Source organism: Orbicella faveolata, unplaced genomic scaffold (assembly GCF_042242905.1).
Source record: "Orbicella faveolata isolate gen_17 unplaced genomic scaffold, um_ofav_v1 contig_24, whole genome shotgun sequence".
Taxonomy (NCBI): domain Eukaryota; kingdom Metazoa; phylum Cnidaria; class Anthozoa; order Scleractinia; family Merulinidae; genus Orbicella; species Orbicella faveolata.
In genome coordinates, this window is record NW_028301552.1 from 25,678,417 (window position 1) to 25,699,125 (window position 20,709).

The 20,709-nt window shown below is 37.4% G+C and overlaps 1 protein-coding gene and 1 pseudogene across 4 annotated transcripts in view; one reads left to right on the forward strand and one right to left on the reverse strand.

Annotated features, from left to right (window-relative positions):
- LOC110053785 (uncharacterized) overlaps positions 1–20,709 on the forward strand; it is a 123,941-nt gene that overhangs the window by 5,680 nt on the left and 97,552 nt on the right. For all 4 annotated transcript variants that reach the window (XR_016207827.1, XR_016207826.1, XR_016207828.1 and 1 more), the window contains 2 exons: positions 5,430–5,531; positions 19,441–19,578. Coding sequence is in view for 1 of the 4 variants with exons in the window: in XM_089291453.1 (XP_089147579.1) it covers positions 5,430–5,531; positions 19,441–19,578 (240 nt within the window). In the remaining 3 variants the exon portion in view is untranslated. The remainder of the gene's footprint in view (positions 1–5,429; positions 5,532–19,440; positions 19,579–20,709) is intronic.
- Positions 3,910–4,811, reverse strand: LOC110063206 (uncharacterized; annotated as a pseudogene).

A 20,709-nucleotide genomic window follows, 5' to 3' on the forward strand; every position in this document is an offset into this window, starting at 1 on the left:
TCAATTGAAAACCGCTCTGATAATAATGATACTAATGCTACTACTACTACTACTACCAGTGCCACTACCACTACCACCACCACCACCACTACCACTACCACTACCACTGCCACTGCCACTGCCACTGCCACTGCCACTGCCACTGCCACTGCCACTGCCACTGCCACTGCCACTGCCACTGCCACTACCCCTCCTCCTCCTCCTCCTCCTACTCCTCCTACTACTCCTATTACTACTGCTGCTGCTGCTGCTGCTACTAATTTTTATAGCGCCATCTCCCAATGGTTCAATGGCACTTTACAAGAAATTGAATTTAAAAGCAAATACCTACTATAAAAAAAAAATAAGAAAATGTAAAAAACAGAAAAATTAAAAAAAATAATTTGAATAAAAATTAAAAACTTCAATTTAACCCATCAAGTCCACCCTGTAACCAGCCATGATGAGTGTTGGCCTTTGTTCCATTTCTGGTGTCATCACCTTTTACAAAAATTGGCATCATCTGTACTTAAGTTCTACAGGAGGAAGGGATCTCTCCAGTGAGACCCAGATCTGAGTGATTGGCTCAATGGAGCCTGAAAAATGCACAAAAATGTGCAGAAATTTGAGTGAAAAATTTGCAGCCAAATTTCCTTAGCTACTCTAGAAATTTGGAACTGGAAGCAAGCCCAGTAGAGGGCCAATCACCGCAGCAAAAGGATAAGAAAAGGAGAAAAAGGAAGATGAAAAAAAAAAAAAGAAAAAAGTGAAAAGCCTAAAGACATAGGTCACTTTCTCTCAAAATTTTGATTACTGCAGATGCCTGAACAAAAATGTTGTAAAACACAATGCTTGTGGAAAGAAAGGCATGCTTTCATGTCGCAAATGCATTTCTGAGAAGATTGGAGCTAATTTGGCTCATATCCAGGCTGAAAATCTCCAAAATGTCCAAAAAATGACTGTTGACCGACACATCGGCGAACACGTCAGTGGGATTGGATTCTTTACCTTTTACCTAAAAATGTGTTTTTGGCAAAAATCTCCGGGAGTCAATGGGTTGAAAATGCTTGTTTAAAAAGCCATGTTTTCAGTTTATATTTAAAAATGTGCGTGGAAGATGAGTCTAGCAATTAGTTTTGACACGGCGGTATGGGCTGGGGCAGGGTGAGGCAGTAATGTTTTTTTTTTTTAACTTCTGCAACACTTAACAAAGGATTTATGAGCCTAGATTTTATACAGTGACAAATGGCAAGCACAGTATCAGATACACTTAGCCAAAGTTATGGGAAATTAGAAATTTGCCAATATTATCGCCTTTCAAGAATAATGTTCATAAGATTGACTTATTTGTAAGATTGACTGACTGACTAATAATTACCGTGCTAATTGTAAGCTTTTATTTGGAAGTTATACAACAAGTTTTTATCTTATGTCAATATTTAGATTGATCAAGTCATTTTTAATTTACTTTGCCTTCTCCCCATTTAGAGTTTTTGTAATGTTAATTAAGTCTTGACAATTGACACAGACTTGTTAGTTGTTCATTGAATTTTGTTCATCCATTCATTCATTTGTTTGTTTGTTCATTCACATGTTCATTCATTCATTCTTTCATTCAATCATTCAAGGAATTCAGTCATTCATCAATCATTGTTCATTCATTTGTGTGTTCATTCTTTCGTTCATTCGTTAGTTTGTTCCTTTGTTTGTTTGTTTATTTGTTCGTCATTTATTCATTCACTCGAAAGGAACATTCAATTTTTTGCTGTTTTTTCTCAAATAAATTTGCACTCAATTTACATAAATTACAAAAATTTAATGGAAAGTTTTCATTTTCATCAAATAAATATTCTTCGTCTTTTTTTGTTGTTATTAAAATAATGACCCTCATTTCTATCATTCACTCTTGTGGTGATTCCACTACAACCCCTGCGGGTCATACTTTCATGTCGGATTGGCCAAACACAATGCATTTGTTCATGAAAGTAGTTTTTTCATGTTTAAGATATCCCAAACCCTCTTTGCTAGTGTTTGTAGGATGTAACAGCAGTTATCTAAATTCTTGAATAACAAAAACAAAGGCTTTAAATAAGCAAATTTGATCCATGACTGATGGAAACTCATCTAATGTTTTCTGTGGTTGAAGATCTTGCTAGCGATTGGTTATAACACAGACTTTGACAGTAGGCAACCTATTGCCCTTCACAGAAACTCTCTAGCCTTGGGAGACTGAGTGCCAGCTTTTGGCACTAGCATTTCTAGGATGGTTCACTTTGGATACTAAGCATGAGCTATGATTGATCAGTGGTTTCCAAAGGCAATCATGGACCAATCATAGCTCACATTGGTTACCCAAACCATGCGAGAGATCCTAGTGCCCAAAAGCTAACCTTCAATCTTCCCAAAGTTCCTGTCAACAGCAATTAGTTAAAAATGATTTGTGAGGTGTTAGTGTTTGTGGGAATGGAGCAGCAATGTGTGATCCCAGATAATGCCCATCCCCTCCACAGAGAAGACTGTCTGACCTCTTCTCCTCCTGCCTCCTGCTTGCCTACCCTCTGGAATTTCCAGTCTCCATGAGGAATATAGATATCGTTTTTATCAAACAAGTGCTCAAGTATAATGATATCTATTTGCACTTAACCCCTACTATTTGGAACTGTCGTTTCCCTTGAGGGTTTGAATTAACAGGGTTTAACTGTACCAATATTTCATAACAAAAGGGCATGTAATTAATGCAAATTAACCATCACATGAATGAACTGACTCCAAGGGTCCTTTGATTGTTACCTCCAGATCATTGGTTTCTATTGGCCCTTTCATCAATTGCTGAACATTTTGGAGTAAAAATAACTGAGCTTAACTTATTCAAATTTTAAGATTGATAAAATTACATACTTAGGAGCTGGATCAAGATAGTAGAAAAATAATCATATTAAAGTGCCTATGAAGTAAAAAATAATTGCTGCTTATTTGAAAGGCTTTCCAAAGTAAAGAAGAATGGCATTTCCCTTTTTGGAATATCTGTTTTCGTTCTAGAGATATTTACGTTTATGTATTATGCAAATGAGGAAAGTGATGACGTCATAGGTGGTTCCACTGGAACAGTAAAACACTGAATCAAGAATATCTCTAGAAATATTGGAGCAGTGTTCTTCAAACTTGGCACCACAAATGTGCATCACAAAAGAAACAGAATGACACCTTCTGTGTTGTTGCCATGGCAATACTTTTGGCTCCAGTCTCTTTCTGTGAAAAACCAAATATGCCAATTTGCAACCCTTTGAAAAGGGAGAGGGGGTCTTGCTCGGAACACACGTGATTCCCATATTGTCTTAACTCTCCCCATTAGATTGTTGGGAGTGGATGATCCTTGTTTAAGATAAAATCTGGTAATGTTAGTTTTAATTAAAACAGGATCAGCAGCATAACTGTCATGGTGACGGCACGACGGGTGTCATTTCATTTCTTTTGTGATTTACATTTCTGGTGCCAAGTTTAAAGAACACTGCTTTAATATTTCTAGAGATATTCTTGATTGAGTGTTGAACGGTTTTAGTGGAACCACCTATGACATCATCACTTATAATACAAAAACGTGAATATCTCTAAAATGAAAAAAGATATTCCAAAAAGGAAAACGCCATTCTTCTTTACTTTGAAAAGCCTTTCAAATCAGGAGCAATTATTTTTTACTTCATAGGCACTTTAAAGTATTTTTAAGTAAGGTTTTTTCAAACAATTTGAAGTAAAGTCTAACGGTAAAAGTGTGCACCGTATCGACCAAACTTTGGTCATTGTCAAGTTTAAAAGTGGAGATAAAAACTTTTGCATAAGTATAAATATAAAACAAAGAAGTAAAAGTATGTAAAGTATGAAAATGTAAAAAAGGGTGTTAAGAACAATAAAATGCATGCAAGAATAACATAATTACGAATGATTAAAAACTTTAGCACAAATTGAGTCGGACTGTACATTGAGACTTGGTCTCCGTTCATTAATAAAAACATTTCATAAATGAGACAGTCAAACTTGTTCTTGCTCTTATTTAAGGTGGTAAAATTCTTGGTAAGATCCTTGGGCACATAAGAATGTTTCACACAAAAATGTTTTCCAATGGAGGAAGGTGCATTCTCTTGCTTGTCTATGCGTTGATGCAAATGCTGCCTTGTGTAACCAACATAACCTGCATCACACAGGTTACATTTAAATGGATAAACAAGGGATTGTTGGTTAACAGTAGACGGCTTGACTTTGCTCAGTTTCAGGTGTTGTTTGATCTTGTGGCTAACAAACATGGGCTGGACAGTCACTTGAATTTTCTGGCTCAGATCTTTGAGTTGTGCTGCTACAACATCGGCTGAAGCCTGGTCTTTAAATGGTAGAACAACGCAAATGGGATCTAGTTCATAATTTTGTTAACAGCTGGTAACTCGGAAACAGGTTGATCGGAAGCTTTGACTGCAATAAAGCTTGAGTTGGTGGAATTAATTAACCTCTCTGGGTAACAGTCTAGAAAACACCATTTTGAGCTGATCACATTCCTTGGGAAAGTAGGACCAGTTGGAAGAGAGGCAGAAGGCACGATCAAGCATAGTTTTTGGTAAGCCGCACTTGTAGCGATCATCAACATGGCTCTTGTAATGCAGCAGAAGGCCAGTGTTGGTAGGTTTGACATATATTTGGGTTTGGATTTGTATAGATCTGTTAAGGAGCTGAGTGCCAAGAAATGGAAGCATTTCATTATTCTCCATCTCCATAGTGAACTTAACCGAAGAGTGGCAGTGGTTAAGAGTCTCAAGAAAGTTATCAGCTGATGATTTATCTGGCATAGTAGTTAACTTTTCATCCACATATCTCCTGTAATATGTGGGCATCTTGCCTTCGCGCTCGAGAGTTTCTTCTATGCTTGATCATGCCTTCCGCCTCTCTTCCAACTGGTGCTACATTTCTGAGGAATGTGATCGGCTCAAAATGGTGTTTTCTTGACTGAGTTACCCAGAGAGGTTAATTAATTCCACCATCTCGAGCTTTATTGCAATCAAAGCTTCTGATCAACCTGTTTCTGAGTTACCAGCTGTTAACAATGAATTAGATCCTGTTCATGTTCTTCTGCCATTTAAGTATGTTCGCACTAATTGTTTCTGTGCATCCTTACTGCGCGTGTAAATTCACATGCCATGTCATGCATGAGCGAGCACGCTAAGTAATAAAATGAACGATGATCGGGCAGATGGCCATTGTTATAGCTTTGCATGGATTTAATGATCTTGGATGTTCAGTGACCCCTATTTTTCTTTCCAGAAACTTCAAATTAAATATATTTAAGGTTAAACCAATACCAATTAAAATTCTTTTAGCAGTGAGACTAATGGACAGTGCCATTTTGCTCTTGACTGAAGTAAAGTTGCAAATTAGTTTGTGACATGTTCATTGCTTCAACCTTGCAGAAAGAAGGAGAACTTAAAAAATACAAGAATTTGTGGTCTGGTTGGGGAAAAAGATACTTCAAGCTGGAAAGAATGTACCTGCATTACTTTGAGTCCAAAGATGTGAGTACCATACCCAAGGCCTCACGTATGGGCCTTTTGATTGTAATTTCCCATGTGGCAAATTGAATTTTCTTTGTCTGTCAATTATTGCGTTCGTAGAACGCAGTCCTAATGCAGACTTGAATCAAGTTTCATGGGATGGTTCACCTTCGTACAATCTTGCGACACCGATTTGGCCGCCCCGTAGCAGGGCTAGAAACAAATGACATCATTGCCAAACCATGTGTTGTACATTTCGTGTCCATCTGCCACATCATTCTTGTTCTCTTTTGTGGCTTCTTTCATTGTTTTCGACATTTTGGAGTCTTCTTTGAACTGGTTTTTCACTCTGACTGCATTTGACAAAAAAGGGAATGCAGTCCAAATGTAGACAAGAGTGACATTTTTTGGCCGGGCAAAAGAAAAAAAATTACATCATTGCAAAGCACATGTAAACAAGATGATTTGCTTTTTAGATCATTCGCGATCACTCGTTTGTTGTTTTGATTCTGGACTGTGAGTGGCCTCTTTTGTCAGGATGCGACATGGGACAACAATTAGTTATTCTGTTCATGACCACGACTTTGAATCGCCTTGGCTTTGGGATGTTAACCGTGGGAACAGCTATATTTCATTGGCTATATTTTGAGTACATTAAAGAAATTTTGTTGACTTTAAGTACTTAGTTCCAGTGGCCAAAAATAGTTCAGTATTCAACAAAGCTCAAAATTGAATCGATGGAAGAGTACTCTGAAGCCAAGATCTATGAGAGTAGGCCAGCACTAAGGAACAGCAATGTAAATGCTGCCTATTTCTATTCATCAGCAGAAATATTCGAAACAGTTTCCAGTTGCGCAGAGTTTGTTTACAATAAAATGTGGATAAAGCAGCACGAGAGTGCAAATGCTAGCTGATATTTGTGCTTCCAGCTTAGAATACTAGATGTAACACAGGTGTACATTTAAAAATTAGCCTTTACGCTTAAAAATTGCCAGTAAAATGAGATTTTAGCATGAATTTTGAAGGCAAATATTCTATTAAACTTGTGACTTACCGAAACTGGAGCTGTCACTCAACATGTCAACAAAAAAGCCAGGAAATCAAAATACAGCCAAACATCTATTAAGCGGCCAACTTTTATTTGGATCCCGGAAAAAATTGTCAGCTGTACACTGTAATAAAAACCTCAATTCAACAGCCACCTCTATTAAGTGGCCGCGGTCAGCATCTTGCCGTCCCAAGGGTGATTTTGTTTTGTTTTGTTTTTTACCGTTTTGTCTCGTCCCTCAGAGTGGCCTCTTAATTGAGGTTTGACTGTAATCTACAGAAAAATAGTGGACTTTGTCATTATGTTACATCTGTCTGTAAAACTTCAGTTGTTCACAAAGATAATGATTTCAGCAACGGACAGCTGTTTAAGTTAAAATATCAAAGGCGTGGGAGACGAACGCACTCATAATCTTTGATTACTAGCAGTATATGTTCATAAGCTGTTACGAGATTTACTCTTCAAAACAAGCTCTTTTAATGGGTCAAAATACCTCCAAAAAGAGTAATTCAGGAAACTTCAAACTAACCCAAAAAACTGTGAAAACAACTCCTCAAAAAACGGTAACTCATAAAAAGGGAAAATTGTACATATACATGCAACTTAACTGATACATGTAATAATCATGTGCTAACTAATAAATTCACGATGTTTCTGAGCATGTGCACACTATTCACACACCATGCCACTTCAGTATCTGTCTTCTCAACAATATGCGATGCATGCATTCTTGTGAAAACAGAAGAGATCTTGATATAATTTTTTCTATTTTCCCTTTTTAACTTGGAAAATCCAAGTTGTAAGAATGGTGGCAGATTGACTGGATACTTCCTTCCTTTCTTCGCTTCTTTTGCTTCCTCTTAGAATTTTTGTGAACAAATCTGCTGACCAATGGATAAAGCTTTTATTTGCAGTTGCAGCATAGTTTAAGTTATATTCGATCTGAAGGTGAAACAATTTTCTTACGGAGTGATTAATTTTAATTTTATCAGCAATGTTTCTCATTTTTAGTACGGAGTGCACTATTGGGATGGTCTGGGGGTTGACGTCCGCTAAAGCACTATGGCTATAAGGTATTATGGCACTATGACACTATGGCAATAAGGTGTATATTTTAAGGTTTGTTTAATTAATTAATTTCAAGTAATTAATTAGGCTTGCAGCAAGGGGGGTAGGATGGGGTAGGTACTTGTGAGCACCATGTGAAATAGATGGTGCATGTACCTACGTTACTTCTTTGATCGCTTCAAAAAGCTAATATTTCTGTATATTTGTATACCTTTGCGAGGAAAACAAAAGTATCAAGTTACAAATGTTTGCGTGTAGAGTAAAATTGTCACATTCGCTACTTTAATGTGTTATTTAATTTACAATTATATAGCAGTCAGTTAATCCAGTATTGTCAGGGTCCGAAATTGCGCTTTCCTGGTCGCCAATGCGACTAAAAATTTTGCACTGGCGACCAGAATTTCACAGCTGGTCGCCAGTGGGCGATTAACTATTTCAAGCCACAATAATTACACAAACTTTAATTTTCAGCCAAATCGATTAAGATAAAGTTCAAAGCCGCCAGCCAATTGGTCGCGTAATTTTTACCTTTCCGCTGCTTTTGAAGTATAAAACCGATTTTCCTGTTATTATAAATCTACCACAATGTTTCACAGCTACGATCACTGCGAAGCTTCACCGCCATGTTTTTCCAGCGGCTTCCCACAACATACGTATTGCAGGCGCAGAAGGCCACGTGCGTTCTTTCACCATGTATGGGTTATTGACCAAGTGTGAGGTCAAGATGGCTGGATATCGGCCAAGTTATTTTTTTTGCGTGTTTATGGACCGAGACGGAGTTGAGGTCCATAAACTCGCAAAAAAAGAACGAGGCCAATATCCAGCCATCTTGACCGAACAAGCTTGGTTAATAAAGGATTTATTATATGGCTTTCGCGGAAATTTTTCTTGTGGGACACGCCAGGTAGTCCCGAGCGGGCAAGGTAGCTCCATCTTGCCCGCTCGGGTAGCCAATCACAGCGCAGGATTTGATTCATCCTGCCCGCTCACAGAGCTAGCCATATAATAAGAACATTTATTCAGGCGATGTGGTGTCCAAAGATGTCCTGAACTCTTTCCGTAATTTATTACAAAGTGGAGACAGAACATCCACAAAGAAATTAGCGGAAGATTTCAATATTCAACATGGCGATCCATCGATCGTCTTGACAGAACGTGAAAGGAAAGATCGTTTTGCACATAGAGCAAAGAACCAAACAGCAGTTTTCAGTCGGGTACATTTCTGCTCCAAAAGGTAGAGACAAGAGAAGGTATAAAATTGACTTGAAACATTTGGCAGTCGCACGAAACTGCGTATATGGCCGTCATTCGATTCGTTCATCATGGGTTTTCAGTGGTAGGTGTATAAATAATCAGCGTGTTTGTATTTAATCTTATCGTTAGCGGAAAATCGCCATCATTGCAGCCCCAAACACGTTCTCTTCGTTCTGATTCTTAAAAGAAAAATTGGCGAGCAGAATTTTCTATCTGGCGACCAAAAATTTTGGTTTGTGTTTCACTGTGAAGGAAAAATTTTATTGACACTTTTTGACGACCACATTTTTCCATATGGCGACTGAAAAAAAAATTTCAGTTGCCAGTTGGTGCCTGCCTAAAAAAGTTAATTTTGGACCCTGATTGTCAGCACAGCTATTATCCTTTAATTTCTGGAAACTGGCCAATTTGGGATTTAATTTGGACAGTTTTCAATAAGGACTTTGAGTAAAAATGCAGAAACTGTCCAATTTGGGAAAAAAATAGGACAGTTTGTCTCAGCCAATGAAATAAAGCTATTAAACCTTCTGAAGATCATCGAAGGCCACACGAAACCTTCTGAAGATTTCCAAAGATCACCCGAACACTCCCGAAGATTTCCGAAGATCACCCGAACACTTCCAAAGATTTCTGAATAGCACCCAAACATCTCCAAAGATTTCCAAAGATCACTTGAGTACATCCGAAGATCGCCCGAACACTTCCGAAGATTTCCGAAGACCACCCGAAGATTTCCAAATATCACCTGAACACTTCCCAGGATTTCCGAAGATCACTGGATATTTTCGAAGCTTTCCCAAGTTTCAGAAGATCGAGGGCCCAGTCTGTTTTTCTTCAGAGACAGTTATTGTAGTTTTCCTTGCAAAGGTGCATTACCTCACAAGCTATATAATTAATAAGTAACAGGACTACATGCTTGTCCAATTTGGAAATAATTGGATTCAAAAAATTCCTCTGACAGCCAAATTGGACTTGGCCTGCGGCATTGTCCAATTTTGGCTGTCTTCAGAATTTTTTTCATCCAATTATTTCCAAATTGGACAGCATGTAGTCCTATTACATATACAAATGAGCAAAAATCAATGGTAAATGGTAATTAATTTTAAGTTATTCTTGGACTGTGAATGAAAATACACACATCAAACATACACACTGCTAAGATTATGTCTCATCAAAATCCCTAGCTGACTAACAAGGTCAGTACAAACCAGGAGTGGGTGGCAGGGGTTATATAGGAACTGTGTTATGAGCACTGTATCAGAGCTATACATTACACTCTGCACTATCTGAGATTGTCTCACTAGTCTTTCTGATGACCGAAATGTCTAAATGATCTACATTGAATAGATTTTAGCATGAACGTCTCTATATATAGAAGCTAATTATATAAAAAGCTCAGTTCTGGAAGGTGTCTGCTTAATACAGGTTTAACTGTAATCTACTGCCAAAAAAGAAGATATCGAAAATCACAAAATGGATGAGCTGTATGTATTTTATGAATGATTCAAGCTGTGATTAAAATTTTGAGATGATCAACTGACAACTGACGAGAGAATAGAGGAACATTCGAGCAACATGTTTTGCTATTATTTATACAGTAGTGTAAGTAAATATGGATATGGCAAAATGATACGAACAAAGAGTTGATTATAAATCATTTAAATAGAAAAAAGGCATAACACAGTGCTGGGAGTTCTGCAGTTACTGATATTGCCTTGGAAAGGGAAGGAAAAAAGAAAAGAAAAAAAAAGAAATTATGACAACACAGGGTACTTGTATTTGGTCACCCTGCCTTGTGGTATAGTGACTCCACATTGAATACAGTTTTTTCTCATTTCTAAGATCTCTCAAAAGGTAACAAAGAAAGAAAAAAAAATCACTGATATTGGTTAGGGAAATGAAGAGCGAAAAAAATAGGAAAGAAAATGAAAATTATTAAGTTCTAACTTGTTTTGGTGATCACATAAGAAGCAGCACTTTCTTTATAACTGTCTCAGACAAGGATAACTGATAACTTTACGAATGTTTTCAACAATGCGACATCTCGCCACGTATTCTCTTGCCATGTTACATTTTTGCAGTATTTCTTGACAATGTCAGTTGTCGCAAGAGAAACTGAAGAGAATGCTTGTGCAAAATTTTGGGGGGCAAACAAGGTGTCTTATGGGGGATGTGGAAATGGCAAATGAAAAAGTACATCTATGACTGAAAAATGATGGAAAAATTCCCACTTGATAGTCAATTCAAACAAAAACTAAACATTAAATGGAAAATCAAAAATAGTGGAAATTGAATAGCTACAATCCCTGACAAAAGTAGTTGAATGTGTGTACCTTAGTCCAAAGTGTTTTCCTACAACATGGGAAAACAAAATTCAAACTTCCAGTTTCATTTTTCGTTTACCCACGCCATCAGAAAAGGAAATTTGAACTTTTATTTTGGTTTTTCGTTGACCTACTACATTAAAAACAAAATTGCAACTTCTATTTTCGTTTTTCGTTTTCCTATGACATTGTACAACAGAATTGTAATTATCATTTCCGTTTTTCATTTTTTATTTTCGTAAGACATTGAAAAACGGAATTTGAACTTCGATTTTTGTTCTCGTGTTTTATTATATTATCTTAAGACAGTAAACTAATAAGCAGACGCTAGGGCTCTTTGGGCTTGTATACCGTAGAATTCTGAAAGTAACGGCCCCCGTTACTTTTGGATTTAGCAGGCCCAAGGAGCCACTACTTTCGGGTAGCCGTTACTTTCGGATGGTTAAAAAACGTTTGTAATTGGGCAGTCATTTTACACAAAGAAGACACGTTACATGATACATGTGAAAAGGTCATTCAGGTTACGTATTAACCTGCGATCAGGCGTTACGTATTTATTACCAAAGCATACTGTAACAAGAAAAAGGCGCCAAACGTGTGTACAATACAATGAAAAGTAGTGCTCATATTATACGGGAACTAAATACTGTATTATTTGATTCTGATCATACCGTATCTGGCACATACAGCCCTTATATGTAAGTATGAAATTAAATCACAAATATTTACTGTTCAAATGTTTCAGTCTTTTGATCAGTCCTGCACTCAGGCTGTTCCATCCGCACTTCGCTTGAGAGCAGAGAGTTTTTCTTTCAATGTCTTGTTGAAATCTGTACGGCCCTAGTACGGTACCGTATCACCGGTAGTTATTTTATGCAATGCTTTTGAATTGATTTTGAAAATACACACAAGAGACCACTGATTGGTATTTGCTATAAATAAAATAGGAAATTATTCAGTTCACTTCCAAGTTGTATTTCTAAGCACTTACCGTGCTGTTTGAAACAGGCGTTACATTAAATACAACAGATTTTATTGTTTTTGAGTTGTCATTTTTGAAAGGGCCGCTACTTTTGGGGTGATCCTTACTTCCGGGGGGGGGGGGGGGCGTTACTTTCGGGATTTAATAGAAAGATAAAAAATTAACATTACTTTCGGGGAGCCGTTACTTTCGGGGGGGGGGGCCGTTACTTTCGGAATTCTACGGTTTATTTTTTCTTACCTTGCAATCCTCAAAATGGACATCATAGGCAACTGTATGTAACTGACTGTAAATATGGAGATTTGATGTCAACAAATAGCATAAAAAAACTGTTTAGCTATATTCATATAAAACTAATATTTACGAATTTTTCAGTGTGCTACAAACTGTATCGAGCTGACTGTTAATAACAGCCCTCTGTTAATAGGACTACCACGATATCAATGTCGGCAAGGAAATTAAATTATGCATGTACTATCACAAATCACGGAATTAAATGGTTACTTAGGTCCCACTATAATGTCAAAAAGTGTTAGGACAAAGACTTGCCATGATCGATTAGGAGCATATAGTCAAACCTCCGATATGGCACTTTCTACTTCGATATCGACCAGTCAGTGTAAAACAAAGACTGTGGACTGGAGACTGGGGGTAAAATGCAGAGTGAGGGTAAAATGCAGACTGCAGACTACAGACATTTTAAGCATATATTGAACGTTATATTTCCATATCGATTTCTAACCGGAAACAGGGTTCAGGCTAATCGCAGTGAAAGTTTGCAATGCTCTGGTTAGCCTGAATGTCACTCAGGTGAGCCTAGAAAACCCTCTGGTTAGCCTATTTACGGTTAGCTCTCAATAATGGAAACGGTAACATGACTCAGTTAAAAAGTCTACAGTCTGCATTTTTACCCCTGGTCTGCAGTCTGCATTTTTACCCTCAGTCTGTATTTTACCCCAGTCCACAGTCTTCAGTCTGCAGTCCTCATTTTACACTAACCGGATATCGACTGTTCTATCCGCAACTGACCTTCTCTTCTTGATACCATGACAACTGAAAAACCTTTTTACACTTAGATTTGGGTAACGGTTCTTGATTACCTTGAGAAGGTCTTCATAATTATTATTTTCCTCAGTAAGAAAATGGTGGACAAAGACTTCATCAAGGATGTGGTTTCCAGGTGTATTGTTAGTGACAGGAAGTGCCAACATTCTTCTGACTCAGGTAACATACAAAAGTGACAAAAAACGAAAATCGAAGTTCAAATTCCATTTTTCAATATCTTATAAAAACGAAAGACGAAATAAGGAAATGACAGTTAGAATTCTGTTGTCCAGAGTTGTGGGAAAACAAAAAAACAGAAATAGAAGTTTGCTTTTTCAGTGTAGTAGGAAATGGAAAACAAAAATGGAATCTCAAATTCCCTTTTCTGATGGCGTGGGTGAATGAAAAACAAAACTGGAAGTTTGAATTCCGTTTTCCCACATCACAGGAAAACGGTTGGCACTAAGGTTCACCCATTTAGTTGGGACAGTTGAGCTGGAACACGTATTCCGCATCAATGCATGTACCTTAGTGCCAACCGTTTTCCTACGACATAAGAAAATGAAATTCGAACTTCCAGTTTCGTTTTTGGTTTACCCGTGCCATCGGAAAAGGGAATTTGAACTTTTATTTTCGTTTTTCGTTTTCCTACTACATTGAAAGCAACATTGGAACTTCTATTTTTGTTTTTCGTTTTCTCATGACCTCATTTCTGTTTTTCATTTTCTATTTCTGTGAGACATTGAAAAACGGAATTTGAACTTCGATTTCGTTTTTCGTTTTCGTGTTCTATTATATGATCTCAAGACAGTAGAATGCGTGTACCTTAGTGCCAACCGTTTCCCTTCGATGTGGGAAAACAGAATTTGAACTTCCACTTTCGTTTTTCGTTTACCCATGCCATTGGAATTCCATTTTCGTTTTCCATTTTCCTACTACATTGAAAATGGAATTCCGTTTCTATGGAATTCCATTTCTATTTCCTTTTTTCGTTTTCTAATTTTCATTTCTCTTTTTCATCTTTCCTTTTTATAAGATATTGAAAAACTAAATTTGAGCTTCGATTTTCGTTTTTCATTCCTGTGTTTTTTTCACTTTTGTTTGTTACCTGAATCGGAAGAATGTTGGCACTTCCTGTCGCTAACAGTAGACCTAGAAACCACATCCTTGAGGAAGTCTTTGTTTGCCGTTTTCTTATTGAGGAAAATAATAATTATGAAGACCTTCTCAAGGTAATCAAGAACCGTTACCCAAATCTAAGTGTAAAAAGGTTTTTCAGTTGTCATGGTATCAAGAAGAGAAGGTCAGTTGCGGATAGAACAGTCGATATCCGGTTAGTGTAAAATGAGGACTGCAGACTGAAGACTGCGTACTGGGGTAAAATACAGACTGAGGGTGAAAATGCAGACTGCAGACCAGGGGTAAAATGCAGACTGTAGACTTTTTAACTGAGTCATGTTACCGTTTCCATCATTGAGAGCTAACCGTAAACAGGCAAACCGCAGCGTTATTTAAGCTAACCCGAGTGATATTCAGGCTAACCGGAGCATTGCAAACTTTCACTGTGATTAGCCTGAATAACCCTGTTTCTGATTAGAAATTGATGATGGAAAAACACCGTCGCTATATACTTAAAAAGTCTGTAGTCTGCAGTCTGCATTTTACCCTCAGTCTGCATATTATCCCCGGTCTCCAGTCTGCAGTCTTCATTTTACACTGACCAGTCGACATCGAAATATCAGGTGCTATCAGAGGTTCGACTATATGTTCCAAATCGATCATGACAAGCCTTTGTACTGAAACTTTTTGACTTTATTGTGGGAACTAAATAACCGTTTAATTCCGTGATTTGTGATAGTATAAGGGGAATTTCATTTCCTTGTCGATATTGATGTCGTGGTAGTCCTATTAAACAGAGGCTTTTATTAACAATCAGCTCGCTCGATATGGTTTGTAGCAGGCTGAAAAATTTGTAAATATTAGTTTCTATAAATATAGCTGCACAGTATTTTTGTGCTATTTGTTGAAATCAAACTCCTTATGTACAGTCAGTGACATCATGTACAGTCAGCTATGACGTCCATTATGAGTATCGTAAGGTAGGAAAATATATATATAAGCCCAAAGAACGCTAGTGTCTGCTTAACAGGCTACTGTCTTGATATAATATAATAGAACACGAAAACGAAAAACTAAAATCGAAGTTCAAATTCCGTTTTTCAATGTCTTACGAAAATAGAAGATGAAAAACGGAAATGACAGTTGCAATTCTGTTGTACGAAGTCATAGGAAAAGGAAAAATGAAAATAGAAGTTCCAATTTCGTTTTCAATGTAGTAGGAAAACGAAAAATGAAAATAAAAGTTCTAATTCCCTTTTCCAATGGTGTGGGTAAACGAATAATGAAACTGGAAGTTCGAATTTCGTTTTCCCATGTCGTTGGAAAATGGTTGGCACTAAGGTACACGCATTAGTAGCCTATTAAGCAGACGCTAGGGCTCTTTCGGCTTGTATTATTGCATGCCTTCCTTTACTATCACAAATCACAGAATGAAATGGCTATTTAGGTCCCACTATAAAGTCAAAAAGGCTTGACATGATCAATATCTTTCAAAAATGAAAGACGAAAAAAGGAAATGACAATTAGGATTCTGTTGTCCAAAGTTGTGGAAATACGAAAAACGAAAATAGAACTTGGAATTCCATTTTCAATGCAGTAGTAAAACGGAAAACGAAAATGGAATCTCAAATTCCCTTTTTCGATGGGGTGGGTAAATGAAAAACGAAACTGGAAGTGCGAATTCCGTTTTCCCACATCGTAGGAAAACAGTTGGCACTAAGGTACACGCATTCGCATCCCCCCTAATCAATGTTGGAAAATGTCGCATTTTTCTTAACAAAAAGGGAAAAAAATCACCTGATTATCAACATTCTAAGTGGGAGAAGGGGAGAAGTTGCTTCGTGTCCCAACTTTTTTGTCTGGGATTGTCTGAAAGAAGAATTTAAAGAATGTCATACCACTCGCTGTTAGTTTTGAAACGCCTATCGTTTATCAATTTCCTATGCAACTTCCTACTGATTTATTATCAGTTATTATTCCAGCCAAGTACGTGATTTCAAAATCAAAGCTTTCATAAAATTGTGACTTTCACACGTATGTAATAGTTCTAGAATTTTTGCCGCTAGGAAGTTGTCTTTATTGTGGGCGCCATGTTTCTCACAACGCCCAAGTTTTTTCACGTAACATAGGCAATAAAAGACGACGTGCAACTTCTTTTAGTCAGAGATTGTTAGTGAAGTTACACCAATACCGTGCTATGATCAGATGATCCAAGTTACCACTATTTCAAGTGTATTTTGCTGTCCCTCTGCTACCTTTTGGTGCGAGTCGTCAACCAAAGTACGCAAGTTCTTATTGTTGTAGTTATTTGCTAAGTCGCGAATTGTTAGTCTTTTCTTTATCACGAAAAGGTTTCGTGTAGTTTATCTAGGTTTTGTTGAAATCGCTTTCACAGCTTTACTATTGGTAAGGTTTTTTGTCAAGTTGCTTTATCAGTCCAATTGTCATATGATTACCAAATTGTGATTTTTTCACGCTATATTTAGCTATTTTGCACGATAGCTGTTGATATCTTCGTTTGTTACAACAAGAGTTGTTATCGTCCCAGTTTTATTAGTTTCAAGTATCAATTGTCACGTCCATTTGTTTCACACTATGATCTTGTTAGTCTTACTTTGATTTTTCTATCCTGTTAGATTTGTATTTTATGCCTTATTTAAGTAGGACGTATTCTTAACTATCGCTTTTCAGTTTGAACCTACTACATCTACCTGTACAACTACTACTCCTATTCGTATCTGCTACCACTACTTGCAATTTACTGGTTTTCGCTATTTCTTCAGTTGCTATGTATTGTGAACTGTAGATCTATGGACTTAATCTGTCATTAAATCAGTTTGAATCTACCAAGTGGAGTTTGAATATCTCGCACCGCGCTACCCCTGTAGTTGTTTAAGATTTGAGTAAAGGCAACCTCTAGAATCTTTACAATTACACTCACTGTAAAACAGGTTGGAGAAAACAGGAATTGTACCATCTCGCGGGTACAGCTAATGAGCGCTACTTAAAAGAAACAGCATGCAACGACAAGTTTTACCTGGGTAGGCACTTAAGAACATTAAGTCATCTTTCTAAATAACCTTCTACGGTAGGCGATTGATAAGTCTGTGACATAACACTCTATTGCTTCTTCAGGGGCAAACGGCTCAGTTGTTCGCCCCTAAAATCCAACTATGCACAAGATATTGTGTTTGAAAAGGATGTTTCTATTTCCTGCACTGAAAAAATGATCTTGTCTACTTCTTTAGAGGGGTGGTTGATTCGCCCGAAACAAAAATGATGCAAATTTGGTTGAAACGGTGGGCACTGAGCAAGTGGATATTTTCGCCTTGTCCCAGCTGTTTCGTGGGGTTTATCAGTGGACAGCTATAAAGCATTGCTGCTACCTAAACGTGATTGAATTATGCATGTCTCTCTTCATTTTCCTCTGTAATACCGGAACGTGCATAAAGCGAGGTGTGTTCTCGGCTTCAGAAGTGTCACCGGGTTAACCGCTGCAATTAACCCTCACGATTAACCATTACTGATAAAACATTTTGGTTCCAAACTGCTTCGAGTCATTCAAATTATACCTTTTTCCACTTTATAAAAATTATTAAAAACTATTTAACATTGTTTGGGATCAAGAACTAGCAAAACAGAGCTTTGCAAGAAGGTTTATATGGTTAACTGTTCAATTGAAATAGAAAGGGTAGTTACGTAGTTAACTTATTGACACTGGCAAACAGTTAACCATATTTCGAGTGTCAAACTCTACTATTTGGCCACCAACTTGCTTCCAGCCTGCATTTCAAATGATGTGAAGTGAGAAATTTTTGTACCTTCTGCCAATTGGGAAGAACAGCGAAGGTTAGGGAGCAAAATGCTGACTTTCAATTGGTTAACCAATGTTGGTTATTCGTGTGCGTTAATTAAATACATGCGGACCCGGAAGTTGTTGTGTCGTGTGTAATCGTGATATATCTGATTACTATACACGGATAAACTTACATCAATTTATTTAACACTATTCCTTGAAATAACACAAAGATCTGCTACTTTGTGAATTAATAATCCTGGAAAATGTCTTAAATAATAGACAACAGCTCTAACCTTCCTTTAAATGTCATTTTGCTGGAAGCAGATCGCGAATTGCATTTTATTACAGGTGGTTACGAGTTATATTCCATGAATATCTGCACTGAGCCTTAATCTAGATTAACGTAGGAAAGTTCTGTCCAGTGTACGTCATTGAGCCGAAATCAAGTTCTAAAATATCGTGACACCATGATGATCGTTGGCGTTACCTTCACTAGAAAATTCCTCGCATATCTCTTTCAGACAATCCTGGACAATAGTAGCTGGGACAGTTGAGCTGGATCACGTATTCCCCATCCCCCCTAATCAGTGTTGGAAAATGTCGCATTTTCCTCAACAAAAAGGGAAAATATCACCTGATTATCAACACTGTAAGTGGGGGGGAGGGGAGAAGTTGCTTCGTGTCCCAACTGTTTTGTCTGGGATTGTAGATCCTGATAACCAGCAACCAGCACTGCATCACCCTGTAAACAAATGTAATTTTAAACTGATATAGAAATCGATGCTAAATTTCATTAAGTGAATATTGTAATTTATAATTACACTGGGTAGTGTGCCTCAACAAGTGTAAATTTCCTATTGTTTTTTTAGTAATAATTATTGTCTTGTAATTAGTGTACGTGTATTATTTTCTATAGTGTCTGTCATATTGCATGTCAATGTAATCCAAAGCTGTAAGTTAAAGTCCTTTTTTCTGTAAGTAGCATACTGACTCCATACTGTAAGTAGGTTGTATATAATGTGTAGATTGTAGTGCGTAGATATGTACTCCGTAGACTTTTTTTTTGTATCTGTAGTATAAGTTTAATTGTAATTGCTGTAATTGTTCAAGCAAATTTAAATTTACTTGTCCTGGAGAAATGTATTCAAGCCCGGCAGTTCAGCCACTCAAACTAAAGTATCTGCATTACTGACAGACCTGGAGAATTCTACTATGCTTATTATTAACAGTTCCACTTTATTTCATTTTTAACCCTTTAATTTTTAAAAGCTAATTTGTTATTTACTTCACAGGCTCCAAGCCCTGTTAATACTGTCACAAGAGGTGATATTGATGCTGTAAAGTCATCTACCTCTTTCCCAAACAGACGAAATGTTTTTGAAGTTCGTACAAAGTCAGGGATTGTTTGGTACTTACAAGCCACATCACCAGTAAGTTGCACATTTGCTGTGAGTTTCAAAACTTTATTGTAATGTTCAAAGCCCTATGGGGTTGTCAGATGTAATAGTTGTGGGGAGGTGGAATTGATGCCAAATTGCCGGACCTAGTAAATGGCCTGGAACGTAACCCACCAAAAAATCCTCATTTTCTCAGTAACATGACCCACAACATGATCTCATGTGAATAAACCACTAAAATAGAAACGTTTCCTGTCATTGCAACAACTGTGAGTCTTTCTCTAAACAAATGCTTTTTAATGACAAAACACTTTGCCGACTACACCTGACAACGTGGCACTGTAAAAGTGATGCTTGTGCGCATGTGCAAACTGAACTATACTGGAATTGTCAGAATGCTGAACTGGATATTACATTTCTCCCTTTTTCAAGAGACAGTCTCTTCCATAATAAAACCTCTGGAAGAAGCAGCATCGTGATTAGGTTAATCCAACAAGTTTGGTTACGATGTACGGCAAAAAAAGAATTTGTTTCAACTTATGAAATGTAATATCAAGCCTAGTTTCATCAAGATTTGATTTTGACAATTTGATCAGTGGCTTTGTTTATAAGAACTTTTTTGGAGCTTTTCCCAGTAAGACATCTAAGTGATGCAGTCTGTAATAGTGGCTAATGGTAAAAGCTAGCCTTTCAACAGGCTCCCAGTGAGGGTGAAAAAGAATTTGGCAGGCGAAGCATGAATCTGCAAGCAAAGTGAGTGGGAGTCCACGAGCAAGAATCCGTGAGCAAAGCGAATGGGAGTCCCTCATCACCAGACCACTCTCAGCTCATCCTGCTCACGCTAGACTACACTCAGCTAGCTTACACTAAAACCAACTGGGAGCCTGTTCGCAGGCTAGGTAAAAGTGGATTGGTGGGTAATTTTTATGGACTCATTTTACAACAAGGACTAATTAAATGCAATAGCATGGTCTTATTCTGTTGCCAGCATTGATCAGATTGAGTATAGTTTCTTTGGTTTTGACATTCCATGAAACGACTTCAAATTATTATTGATTTTAAAAGCCATCTAAACAAAAAGACACTTATGGAGGGGAATCAATTGCAACTAAACCTCTGAAAGAAAGTATAAATTGAACAAGAAGACAAGAAATCTGCGGAGCT